Genomic DNA, 14,272 nt, shown 5'->3' on the forward strand with positions numbered 1-14,272 from the left:
TTGCTCTCATGAAGACTGACTATGTGGTTTCCTTAAAGTAGCTGCCTTTGTATCACCCATAGTCCCAGACCATCTCTACAGATGCCATGTTATAAAAGAAACTGCTAAGTGCTAAAGCTGTTGGGTCTCCCCAAAACTCCTCAGACATTTTAACAAGTATACTCTAGCCTAGCTTTTTATTTGTAATTTTCTGCTCCTAAGAGTCATAAAACTGATTCATTAAACTTTGTTGGGTATCCTCAATGTTCTAGGCACTCTGCTAAGGGCTAGGGACACAACTATAAATAAAACCAATCTTGACTGTCAAGAAAAACACAACTTAACTGGGAAGGCAAACGCACAGATAACTGTAAGCAGAATGTGACTGGTGCTTGCCCGAGCTGAGCAGAGTGGCATCTGGTTGGCAGTGCCCATCTCATAACAGCCAGGGACAAAGCAACCCTATTTGTCCCAGCTTGGCTTTTGGTCTGTGCCCATACATGGTTCATGCCTTGGACACGTGGGTTTAAAAAAAAAAATTAAAAAAAAAAAATGGAATTGGTGCTGTCAGAGGTATCTACAGAGTAGAACAAGTACATAGAGGAAGTAGCATCAACTTTGAGGGGAGGTCAAGAAAGGCTTCCTCGAAAAGGGAGGCTTGCAGGCTTAGGTGGGTGCTGATAGAGGTGTAGAGAAAGGAAGAGGGAAGTGCGCTCCATGCAACAAGATCAACATGACAAAGGTTCCAGTGAAACAAACTCCACTGGGTCCAGGGAACAACTTTTGGCCCGATAAGACTAGAGCTTAGGATGTGCTTGCAGGAAGAGGAGGAAGAAACCAAAGAGGTTGGTTTAGACTAGATCATATAGACCCCTGATACTATTCTAAAAAGTTTAGATTTTTTCCTGTTAGTCCCAGGGGATCATTAAGATGTTTTCAGCAGGAAAGACAAGATTGTGTTTTACAAAGACCATTTTGGCATTAGTGTGGGGGAAAAGCTAGCTGTGGGAAGACAAGGAAACTGGAGGCATAGTCCTGGTAGGATGCTGCAGCAATAGGCCAGTAAGTAATAAGCGCTTAGCTACAGCAACGACAGTGGGATACAGAAAAGGGACCACACCACTTACTGTGCATAATTTAATTCACTTGGATCTCATAAATCTATGATGTACAAACCCAGGGACAAGACATCCAGTTGCTCAAGGTCATACACCTAGTGGTAGGGCCAGAATTGAACCCAAGCAGGCTGGCTCTAGACTGGACTCTTTATCCCCTTTACATCCAGAATCCCAGGACTTCTCAAATTTTAATGTGCACATAAATTTCTTGGGGATTTTGTTAAAATGCAGTTGAGTCTAAGTGGTGCCTGAGATTCTGCATTTTTAATAATTTCTAAGGTGATGCCAATGCTGCTGGTATAAGGACCACACTTCTTTAGTACCATGCTTTAGGGGATCCCTAGATGTGCAAATCACATGAAGGTCTGGGTGGGCACAGTGGCTTAAACGTGTAATCCTAGTGCTCAGGTGCTCAGGGAGGCCTAGGCGGGAGGATCGCTTGAGCTCAGCTCAGGAGTTCAAAATCAGCCTGAACAATAGAAAAATTAGCCAGGTGTCATGGCACATGGCTGTCTGTAGTCCTAGCTACTCAGGAGGCTGAGGCAGGAGGATTGCCTGAGCCCAAGAGTTTGAGGTTGCTGTGAGCTAGGGTGACTGGTGCACAGCACCCTAGCCTGGGCAACAGAGTGAGACTCTGTCTCAAAAAGAAAAAAAAAAACAGAAACAAAAACAGGAAGGTCTAAATAAAAATTTGGGAGTCATCACTCTATAGATGGTTGTAAACGCCATATGCCTAGATTGAAAAAGGGGCTAACTAAGGGCTAGGAAGGGATATAGATAACTCAGAGAATGCCAAAGAGTGATGCAGTAAGATGAAAAAAAAATCTACTAGATTCGACAACTGAAGGTCACCTTTTCTACTTGATCCGATGAGGTCACAGCCTTTATTACAGTGAAATGGGGAAGAGAATGTTAGATAAGGAGGATAGGTTATATATTTTTAGGGGCTTGGACGAGAATAAGAAAGACAGGGTAGGAGCCAGGAGAAGGGAAAAGCACAGTGGCTAAGAAGAGGTCTGTGGTTACATCTTTGTTTATATCACTATGGAAAAGATAAGCAGGTTTATTAAGGCACAGAAAATAATTTAAACAATAACAAAAACAAACTGCATGTGTTATAGAGAAAAAAAGAGAAGAAAGTAAGTGAAATCAGGAGCTTTGTAGAGAAGGTTTGGGGAGTTAATGAGGTGGGCCCTAGTGAGGTAACACATAGCAGACTGAGGGAGATAAGAGTGCACCTGACATGCCTAAGAAACCACAATGAGGCCAACGTGCCTGCAACAGAGTAAGAGGAAGAGAGTAGTTAAAGGTGAAGTCAGAGATCACAGCTAATCCATTAAACAGAACGACAAATTATTCAGAAAATGAGAAAAAGAAGAAAATATCAAAACTATCAATTAAACTGTGATTAAGTCAAATCCTTACAGCTTCATTGTTTTTGTCTCCAGTGGTGATTGCTCTTTATTACAATAAGTACTCTTCTTACTACTTTTCAAAAAATCCATATAAACAGTATACTACTATACTTTGAAAATTAATACTTTAATTTATATAAATAGGACTTACTCGAAGGCGTATAAGAGGCTTCTCTGGCTGTTGAGAATTCCCCAGACGTTCCCGTTCTGCATTTTCAAGCATTACTGTAATCTTAAAACAAACATTAAAATTAAAGTATTAAATTTGACTTAAATTGGCTGAATAGCAGCTTATAATGCCTACCATAGGAACTTCTCTGAACTACTTAATCATCTTTATTTCCTTGGTCATTTATAACACCTTTTAAAATATACCTTCTTGTAATGCTCCCACTAATGCCATTCCTTAAAGTTTTTCTTTATAGAAGTTCTAAATAAGATAATTTTTCAATCTCTAAAGTAATTATTTAAAAAAAAAAATTTAAAACATTACTACTGCTCCAATTTTCTACTCATGTTGCAATAAGGCTTCTCTCATTTCACCAGCTTAAAACCAAATAAATCTAGCTTTCTCTGTCATATCATCCATAGGAGACTGACCAGAACATTTAGAAATCTACCTATAAACAAAGGATCTTGGGTTATTTATCTCGGAAGACTTCAAGTTAAAAGAAAGTAATACCATTGTCTTCAAATATCTTAAGTTATGTTATACCATCAGAGGACAAGATTATAAAATTTTAGAATTGAAGAGATCCAAGAACAAAAACACTTGTTCTGGCCAGGCGTGGTGGCTCACACCTGTAATCCTAGCACTCTGGGAGGCCGAGGTGGGTGGATTGCTTGAGCTCAGGAGTTTGAAACCAGCCTGAGCAAGAGTGAGATCCCGTCTCTACTATAAATAGAAATAAATTAATTGGCCAACTAATATATATAGAAAAAATAAGCCGGGCATGGTGGCACATGCCTGTAGTCCCAGCTACTTGGGAGGCTGAGGCAGTAGGATTGCTTGAGCCCAGGAGTATGAGGTTGCTGTGAGCTAGGCTGACACCATTCACTCTAGCCTGGCAACAAAGTGACATTCTGTCTCAAAAAATAAAAACAAAACAAAACAAAAAAACACTTGTTCTTATGAAGAGAACCAAGTTACAAGGAGGCAATACTAGAAGTCTTTTCACAAGTGGTTGAGTGCACAGTGATGAGGTATCTTCAGATGGCCAATTTGATAGCTGAACTCTAGTTGTCAGAAAGGTGCGGTGTATACAATGCTCAGAATGGCCCAAAGGAAAAAAAAAAAAAAAAAAAGAAAGGTGCGGTGCTGGGAATTAAAATCTTCCACCTTATAACTTGGTTCTGAGCTTAGGAACAATACAGAACAAGTGTTTTTGTCCTCAGATCTCTTCTAAGATTTTTAGATCTTAGATTTTCTTGTAAACTTAACAAAGCAGTCTAACTTTTTTTCTTTCTAACAACTTTCTGTGATGATGTTTTGTATCTGCAATATTTAATAGAGTTGCCTTGAGCCACCTGTGGATTCAGAGTACTTGAAATATGGCTAGTACAAGTGAAGAGCTGAATTTTTAATTTTAATTAACTACATGTAAACAGGCACATGTTCTAGTGATTATCATATTGGACAGTTCAGATCTCCAATAGGATATTGTAGGTCAATTCTTTGAATTCAACAAGAATTGACAGAGCACCTTTTTTGCCAGGTACTAGGTCAAACACCTAGGTATTTAAAATGGACCTTTATTGCTTTTGTGTCACCAGCATCTACTTTCCTCTCTGGATTCATGCCACCACTCAAAGTCATTTAGGTGGAGTTGCACCAGTGGATCTCAACCAGAGGTGATCTGGCCCCTCCAGAGGACATATGGCAAAGTCTGGAAATAGTTTTGATTGTTATGACTGGGAAGAAAGGGTACTACTGGCATCTAGTAGGTACGGGCCAAGAAGGATGCTGCTAAACATCCTACAATGCACAGAACAGCTTCCCACAACAAAGAATTATCTAGTCCAAAATGTCAACTGAGCCAAGATTGAGAAACCTTGGGCTGACTCCAGGAAAGGGCATATTACTCATGTCTGGATGCAATCAATGCAAAATCAATCAATCATATAGCATCTTTCTGGCTTCAGAGATTGGGTTTAGGGATGCATACATGACCTCGGCCCAGTGAAACTCAATGCTAGGGGTTTATCTGGAAATACTAAGAAAAAAAATTCAGCTGTAAAGATAACATAAATCTGTGGGCCACCATGTGAAAATGTCTTCCTTATAGAGAAGCTTAACACAGAAACCAGCAGAGTAGGTGGCAGGGGACTGGACATAACAGAAAGAGAGAAATTAGCAATCCTAATTTGAGTTTCTGGAGTCAGTCATCTTGAAACCAGCATACTATTAAACTTTTTAGTTACGTGAACTACAGGTTACACATTGCTTATACAGCTGTGTGACTATGATGACTTACTTTATCTTAGGTTCAGTTCCTTGTATGTAAAATGTAGATGGTAGAACCTACCTACTTACAGCATTGTTGACTGGATTAAATGCTGTCAACAGTGCACAGCACATATAATCAGTAAATATTGATCATAATTATTATCATTCTTTCTACTTTACATGAATTTTATGATAATAAAATATAAAGTAGAAAAACTGGCACAGAGTGAAGAACTGAGTGTCAGTAATTAGTGTTATTAAGCCGTCCACCTACATATTATTAAATGCATTCACCTGATTTCAGTAATGCCTCCAGAATTTCTAGAGGTTTAGGCGTAGCAATCTGCATAGAAAGGGAGGTATGAGAATTATGCTGAAGGTACAGGGTGAATAGCCAACACATCTTAAGATTTTATTTGAAGCACCTTTCAGGGTGAAAGGGACATTTAATAGAGATTATTAGAGAGGCAAGGCTTTCCACATGCACTACAGTATTCTCTTATCCCAATCAAGGCCACTGCCTGCTTTCATAAATAAAATCACAAATTGTCAAATCGGGATTAAAAAGGAGAAAGGATTATGTATATGTTTTTGAAAAGAAGGAAAGAACCTGAAAGAAAGATTTAATTAAGGTTTTTTTCTATATCCAGCATTCCTCAATCTCAATGACTTAAAAAAAAAGATTTTTGACACAACTAAACTCATTTACTGAACAACAGTGGTTCTTTACAGGCTTCATGAGAATGCAACCAATATAAAGGCCTCTCTCTCCTCTATGAAATTATGTACTACAAGGTAAATAATTCCTCAACTAAAGCAGGCCTCAATGACTCTATCTAAAAGAATTACCTTCTCCGAACAGAAGCTTTGTATGGCTTGGGTTACTTTAGGATTATCTGGGTTAAAAATGTCCAGATGATTAGCCAGAACAACATCCTCCATATAAAACTGCCGCACTGTCTGAAGAGGAATTTTCTGCATATTCATCTTCCTCCCTTTAATACGCAGCAAACCAACATGTCTAAAATGGAAAGAAATGAAAATCTAGTCACAATGCAAATTTTCTCAGGAAAATGTGCACATAAAAGCTATCATATTCTCACTTATTTTCTAAAAGTATTTCTTCATAAAATCATACCCTTAAAAATAAATTTTTGGCAATTTAATCTTAACGTTACCAAAGAAAAAAATGGTAAACATTCTTCTTCCCCAGAATAAAATCCACTCATCCATTATTCTTCCTGCTTGAACAAATATATAATCTCATAAGGAAAGACAGACATTACAATAAGTATAGTAAAATGTTATCAAGACCATGAAAACAGTATATATAGACTACATTATGTATAGATGTATTATGTATGTATGTATGTATATACATGTATATACATAAAATGATTTAGCAGAATCATGGGAAAAAACCCAACATACATCCTATTACCATATTCTTTAAACCTATTATTATCATCATAGCAATGAGAACTTGAATAGATTCAAAGGGAAAAACGCATTATAAAAATTAAGTTCAATCACTGTGAAGTACTCTTTTTTATCACATCATTCTCCTAAAGAATTAAAAGAAATGAAATATTCTATAATATTGCATTTGTAACCAGAAGAAAACCTCAATTAAATTCCCTTAACCCTTTGCACTCGGATGTCAAGTGTGACTCTACATGGTTAGCATCGACACGTAGTTTCACCAATGGGGGAAGGGGGATTTTTGTCTATTTTTCCAGTGTCTTTTCTTGTTTTCATTAGCATGAAAGGACAAGTAAAATGTAAATGCAGAGATGGTACACTAACTTCCAGGGGTAGATTATTATCCACTAACTTAGAGCAATGTTTAGATGGAAAGCTCCATGTAATCACACCTCACCCTAACAAAAAACACAAAGATTGTGTTGTTTGTTCTAACAGAAAAATCAAAGGAGGAAGAAGAGAGGCGATTTATATTTGCAAAACTTGTGAATGTAAACCAGGTCTTCATGTGGGTGAATGTTTCAAAAAATATCACACCATGAAAAATTATAGAGATTAAAATTACTCTTTGAATGTATCAATAATTTGAAATATAAAAAAATCCAAATAAATAAGTTTGTATGAAAAGAAACTCCAGTTTTTTATTCTACTGCCGCACTTTGTAAAATCTGGGGTATTTAAAAAATTAAATCCCGAGTAGAATAAAGGAATCGAGAAAAAAGCAAGCAAGTGCAAAGGGTTAAATCTCAATTTAAGGTAATTTGTTTATAAATGGACTTTATGAAATTAGTAGTCATCACCTGTAGCATCTAACTTAAATGTAATAAATAAAAATGTTAGTCTTGACTAGCTCTCTGGGAGGCCGAGGCGGGCGGATTGCTCAAGGTCGGGAGTTCAAAACCAGCCTGAGCAAGAGCGAGACCCCGTCTCTACTATAAATAGAAAAGAAACTAATTGGCCAACTAATATATATAGAAAAAAAAAAAAAAATTAGCCGGGCATGGTGGCGCATGCCTGTAGTCCCAGCTACTCGGGAGGCTGAGACAGAAGGATCGCTTGAGCCCAGGAGTCTGAGGTTGCTGTGAGCTAGGCTGACGCCACGGCACTCACTCTAGCCTAGGCAACAAAGTGAGACTCTGTCTCAAAAAAAAAAAAAAAAAAAAAAAAAAAAAAAAAATGTTAGTCTTGAATATGCCTAATGAGTACCAAATCACTAACACCAATTGCATGCCCTGTTACTGAAAATGGCTTAAAATCTGGGAAAACAATAAGACTATACAGAATGATCAATCTTCATAAATAAATCTATCACAGAAATAATAATACTGCCAGTACCCTGAACTTATGGGATGATTAGATTATTCTAGCAAGGATTTCTTAGAAATTGATTTGAAATATATAACAATTACTTACTTCTTTACAGCTTCTCCTGGAGAAAGAGAAGTAACCACTGAACTTCCAGGTTGTGATATATAAAAGAGTTGTTGTTCATTTTTGGTTGGAGCTATTTTACACTCATGCTCATGGCCCCAAATAACAAGATCAATGAAGTCATCCAAAAATTGTTCTGGAATAAAGTTAGTGCTTCCATGTTTACTCCTAAACCAAGATTTTGAAAAATAAATAATGTAAATTTATAATCATATAGAAAAATTTCATATTAGGTCTCTAAAGGTCTTTTGATCCATTCTCTGAAGATTTATTACATCATTTTATGTGCCAGAAACTGTGCAAGGGATTAGAAACGCAAAGGTAACTAATATCTAATTCTTGACCTCACCAGGTTTATAAACTTGCAGAACACAGAGAAGTAGGAACCTTAAAAAAGGAAACAGTCAATTCTACATTTAGAGGAAGATCATGAAAGGCTTTATGCAGGAAGGACTCCCCCTTTGGTCATGTCAGAAAAGCATAAACTTTATCAATAGCAGAAACCTATAAATCAGTATGATTGTATACCAAAAAAATGAATATGGAAAATGAAATTGAGTTAAGTATAAATGTCCAATAACTTTTTTAATGTTGTCTTTTTTTACTGATTATGAAAATAATGGGAGTAAAAATGTCAATCTTACATATGAAATAAGAGTTTCCAATATCAAATATTGTACAAATAAGTGATTTGCAAACTCTGGTTTTATACCTAGACTAGTTTTTTAAAGATATATGAAACCCCAAGTGAAGACAAGAAGGAAACGTTTTCCCTAACATTAACTTATATCATTGGAGATTTAAGTTAAAGTGTTCAAATACTTCAACCTAGCATTTGCATAATCCAAACCAATAGTCTTTCATTCACCCAACAAATATCTACTTCATGCTAGACATGCCAGGCTTCTTCAAGACATGGAAGACACAGCAGTGGACAAAGTCCTTGCTCTAGTGCAGGAATTAAGCAATATACATTGAGCATCCCTAATCCAAAAATCCAAAATCCGAAATGCTCCGAAATCTAAAACTTCTTGAGTGCCTACATGACACAAGTGGAAAATTCCACACATAAGTACTTTTTTGAGAGAGACAGAGAGAGTCTCGCTTTGTTGCCCAGGCTAGAGTGCTGTGGCATCAGCCTAGCTCAGAGCAACCTCAAACTCCTGGGCTCAAGCGATCCTCCTGCCTCAGCCTCCAGAGTAGCTGGGACTATACAGGCAAGCACCACCAGGCCTGGCTAATTCCTTTCTATTTTTCAGTAGAGACTGGGTCTCGCTCTTGCTAAGGCTGGTTTTGAGCTCTTGACCTCAAGCGATAAGCGATCCTCCTGCCTTGGCTTCCCAGAGTGCTAGGATTACAGGCATGAGCCACCACACCTGGCCCACACATAAGTACTTAACATAAACTTTGTTTCATGCATAAAATTATTTAAAATCTTGTTAAAATTATCTTCAGGTTATATGCATAAGATATATATGAAACATAAATGAATTTTGTGTTTAGACTCTGGTCCTATATCCAAAATATCTCATTATATATGTGCAAATATTCTAAAATCCAAAAAAATCCTAAATCAGAAACATTTCTGGTCCCAAGCATTTCAGATAAGGGATACTCAACCTACTATACAATACGTACATGCTCTCGTGTGTGTACGTGTGTTTAACTCAACAGGCAATGATAGGTGCTATAAAGAAAAATAAAGGGAAAAGTTACATGAAGGGGCATATTATCCTCCATATACATAGGGTAGGCAGGAAAGGCCTCTCTGACAAGTAACAACTGAGCAGAGAACTGAGATGAAGGATAGTATGCAAGGGAAGAAAGTCCTAGGCTGGGGAAGAGCAGATGGCAAAGGTGCTAAAGTAAGAAAGTGTTCATAAGTTCAGGGAGATCAGTGTGGCTAAGCAGAAGGAATGCAGGGAAGACAGTGGAATCAGAGAAGAAGCAGGCTGTGTATCCAGGAATTTTTTTTTTTAAATGTAAAAAACATACATCTAGGGTATGAGATTATCACGATTACTAAAAAAAAGCAGGATAACTCTCAAATACAACATGATGCCATTGTGCCTTCATGGAGTGCTGGCTCTTTCAGAGATGACACTGGTAGGCTGGTTCTAATTTGTGACCTAGAAGCTGATCGAAACATCCTTGTTGATAGATTCTGCACAACAAAATCCACTTCTGATTCTTCCTTCTTTTGCACAGAGGTAAAAAACCCATCAATGTAGAGAAACAAACGGGAAATAAAATAAAGTGTAGAAGACTCAAGAATTCTCAATCTGAAAAATCCTTCTGTTTTTTTTTTTTATAACTCTTATGAAAGCAATAACAAAAGAAGTTATTTATGAATGCACAGGTGACAAATGAATCCTAGCAGTGTTGCAGAAGAACCACATAATCTCAGTGCAGGGAGTGGGAAGAAAAAGAGCTAACAAAGTAACTTTGGAAAATGGTGTTTTGACTAAATATACTAAGGGTAAAGACTAAAATAACTTACATAAACATTGTACCCAAGTTGGCAAATTTGTTTCTGACATGGGTATGGATTAGCAATTTTGAAAATACTTTATATGCAAAACCATCATTGAAATAATAAGTAAATATATTGTAGATAATAGAATCTAAGCTTCTGCTTGAGAAAGAAGTCATCATGAGGAAGGGAGAAGACATAAATGGACCCTGTAGGGCTGGATTAGAATCAGCGTGAACTCATAGTTGTTTCTTTAACATATATATAGACAAATATAGAAATACAGATGTGTGTGTATATGTGTGGGTTATTATACATATCAATACAAATATATTTCCTTAACTCTGTTTGCTGAGAGGGCTGAGAGAGTCGCATAGCAATGAGCACAGCCAGTACCAACAATAAAAAATAATACAAATTTAAAAACAATACAGTATGACAAATATTTGCACAGCATTTATATTGTACTAGGTAGCATAAGTAATCTAAATTTAAAGTATACAGGAGGATGTGTACAGGTTACATGCAAATGTTACTCCATTTTATATAAGGGATTTGAGCATCTGAGGATTCTGAAATCCACAGAGCATCCTGGAACCAATCCCACCTTGGATATAGAAGGATGATTATAATAAATTATATAATCAGGCCTCAACTCTCTCAGATTCTTTCTCTACAACTTCTCAGGTTTGTCCCTCCCATCTCATTGCCATCACTGTCCCAATCTCACATTTTTTACTGCAATGATCACATAATAACTCTTGCTTCTTTAAGTCTCTCTTCCTTTCACCCGTACCTTACCAACAGATTATACTTCTTAAAGCTACTAACAAAAGAAAGCTAATCTAGTTATATACTCATATTCTGGAAAAAAACCTGCATATATGCACCGGTACATGTGTATAAGAATGTTTATAACAGCAAGGTGTATAAAAGCAAAAATCTGGGAATGACATATTAACTATTCACATCAGTAAAATTGAATTGAATTTCTATGCAGCAAAATCGATGAATCTCAGTAATGTAATGTTGAGCATTAACTATTAAATATACAGCATGATACAATTATGAATATATATGTGATTAAACAACAAAGAAAAATAATGGAATGATCAATCCAAAATTAAGAATAATGAGGAGGCAGATAGGATCAAGGAAAGGGATGGGATAATGTACTGATTTAAGATTTTACATTTTTGCTGAATTTAGGAATATTAATTCTATGGTTATTATAATGGCTTATCCATATGTTAAAAATATTATTTTATAAGTATTAATATACACTAAGAAAATATTCAAAACGAACTCACACAAAGCTAAATTTTGCCTGATCTTGCACTAACAACCTTGAAAGATTCAGGGCATTTAACTGAAACTGATGTGCTTAGAAACAGAGATTTGGAAAATCTCAGTACTTGGCTCAAAAAGTTTCAGAGAATACTTTTACCTGTTCTGATGAATCACAAATAAGTTAAACCAAGAGTTCTCATCTTCTTTTGGTCTCAACATTGTTACTTTTTTATTGACAAACATTCGATAGAGCCTTTCATCCGGAATGGAGCCTGAAATGGACATTACATTATTTTTAAATTGTTTTCTTACTTCGGTTTAAAAAAAAATGAATATATTTTGCTTCTAAATTATGTGTTGTCTGAAAGTATTTCATTTTACTGTTTAGAGATATATTGGAATTCCAGAATGATTCATTAATGAATATGTTCCAGGTTCTTGAGAGCAGTTAATTGTATTCAAAAAATGTTTTACATTTCAGGAGTATGTACCTTTAAAATCAGCAAAATGTGGAATAAACATGTGAGTTGCCTCTACTTAAATTCTTAGTAAAACTTCTAGTTTTCACTATCTTTTTATTATAAATCATAAGTATACATACTTTTGATGTGATGTATACATAACATTCACAGAAATAGATATTGAAAGGGATAAGATTCAGTATTTAAAAACACAGTATTCTTATTTATATTATAAAAACAAAAAATAAATAAAAGTATTAATGCCTTTTAATAATTCAATGACTTTCAAATAATTCTTTTCATATTCCACAGGCTCACCTTGGTCTAAGGGAAGGAAACCAACAAAAACAAGTCAACAAAATAATTACAAATTGTAAATATTATAAAAGGGGGAAAAACTAGGATACTAAGATGGAGAATAACAATACAGGGCAAGGGTACACTGATTAGAAAAGGTCTTAGAGGAAAAGCCAACAACATCGAAGTACGGGAACTAGAAGTGGCCCAGCGCCCAAAGAGAATTCCTCAGGTGTGGCCAATGGACTAGATGGCTGAGGTAGAACACTGAACATATAACTGAGACAAAACAATCAAGGCATTCAAAGCCCAGGACATTAGGAAGTTAATCTACTTAGGTGTTGGAAGCACTGAGAACACTGACAAAATTAAAGGTGGGTAGGTAGGTAAGAAATCTGGGGGAAAGGGGAAGGTGGTTTAGCCAGCCGGCATAAGCCTCAAAGGAGCAGGGTGTTTGCGGGCAGGAAGGGAAGTGGTGGTGGGTAGTAAGGAGAACAATGATCCACTCCTCTGCCCAAAGACCATGAGTGAGAAAACTCCATGAGACACAGGAACTACAGGGCCCAGCTGGGCTTCACCAAAGGTCAGAAAATGGAGGCAACATTCAGAGAAGAGAATGACAACACTGAGGACTATGCCCATTACAGAAAGACTTCTAGAGTTTCCAGGGAAGGGTTGGGGTGAGGGTAGGGGTGGAGGGTGGAGACAGAGTTCATTTAAGGAAAGAAGAACAGGATGAGACAAGAGTTGGCAGAAAATGGATGACTGAAGAGATGTGTTTCTGGTGCTGACTGAGGCATAATGTATCTGTCCTTAGTCTGAATGTAGGAGAAACCTTTTTTTGGAGACTTGATCCCTAACTTTGCAGTAATTAAAACAACTGTTACAAGCTTTCTTTTAAAAAAGTATATTTCACTTCTTGCTCTGTCAATTGCAAAAGCAGACATAATACCCAGACCTCATTTTCCATATTTCTAAAATATAAACACCTCTGCTGCTTTTCTATCTACTTGCCAGAGATTATGAAAGCTGGACAAAGGCTGTAAACTAGTGGCTACTGTATTGGAAAGCGAAGCTTTAGACCTTTCAAAGACTTTCAAAATATCAAAATGCAGTTTTGCTAATTATTCTATAATTCTAACATTCAGGATTCTGTATCTGAATCTAAAAGGAAAAAAAATAATAAATAGATAGTAAAAGAAAAATATTTTTCACCCAAACTGCTATTAAAAACAGGTATTAACAGCTATTGGTCCTTATTATATACTAAAAAATTTTTACCAAAACCTTTCATCATTTTTTTACAAACTCACCAATAAGGAATAATCAGATTTGCCCCACTTTTGCTGAAGTTATCTCTAAAATCCTATTTCCTAATTGTTTAAACGATCACTTATTGACATAAATAATAAAGTAAAACCATCTTACCTAAACCATACAGTGCAATTTTTGTGCTTCCTTTTTGAAGCAAAACTGGACTAATGTCTATCTTCTCCACAGACATTGAACGTCCAAAGTGATTTACAAATCCAGCACAACTTAAAATATCCAGGGCACAGAGTGCATCTGCCTATGCAAAATAATTTCAAAGAATATTAATGTGTATATAAAAATAGGTGATCTGTATGCATATCACCTGTTAAAAGCATACTTCATGTACTAGTTACAAAAACACAGAGGAGGATAATGTCTTCTTAAAACAAAATTACAAAAGTAAAAGTATTTGCTACCTTTCTTCTATTTCAAATCACCTACAGCAACTGGAATCACATACTAAATACAAAGTTAACATCTCATCAAAGTTTATCATGATGTCACTAAAAATAATAAACATCAGCCATGAAATAAATGCTTTGTAATATTAAGCAGACCTCTTAAAA

At 36.1% G+C, this 14,272-nt stretch overlaps 1 protein-coding gene and 1 non-coding gene across 3 annotated transcripts in view; one reads left to right on the forward strand and one right to left on the reverse strand.

The window, feature by feature from the left end:
- The window catches only part of MRE11 (MRE11 double strand break repair nuclease), a 63,328-nt gene that overhangs the window by 40,206 nt on the left and 8,850 nt on the right, over nt 1–14,272 (reverse strand). For both annotated transcript variants that reach the window (XM_012739669.3, XM_012739671.2), the window contains 5 exons: nt 13,821–13,962; nt 11,792–11,906; nt 7,854–8,039; nt 5,808–5,979; nt 2,664–2,744 (listed from right to left, as the gene is read on the reverse strand). In XM_012739669.3, coding sequence (XP_012595123.2) covers nt 2,664–2,744; nt 5,808–5,979; nt 7,854–8,039; nt 11,792–11,906; nt 13,821–13,962 — 696 coding nt within the window. The remainder of the gene's footprint in view (nt 1–2,663; nt 2,745–5,807; nt 5,980–7,853; nt 8,040–11,791; nt 11,907–13,820; nt 13,963–14,272) is intronic.
- Nucleotides 373–503, forward strand: LOC142870837 (small nucleolar RNA SNORA48). The gene has a single exon (XR_012919165.1). It is a non-coding gene; the product is annotated as a small nucleolar RNA SNORA48 (small nucleolar RNA).

Source organism: Microcebus murinus, chromosome 4 (assembly GCF_040939455.1).
Source record: "Microcebus murinus isolate Inina chromosome 4, M.murinus_Inina_mat1.0, whole genome shotgun sequence".
In the NCBI taxonomy this organism is placed as follows: domain Eukaryota; kingdom Metazoa; phylum Chordata; class Mammalia; order Primates; family Cheirogaleidae; genus Microcebus; species Microcebus murinus.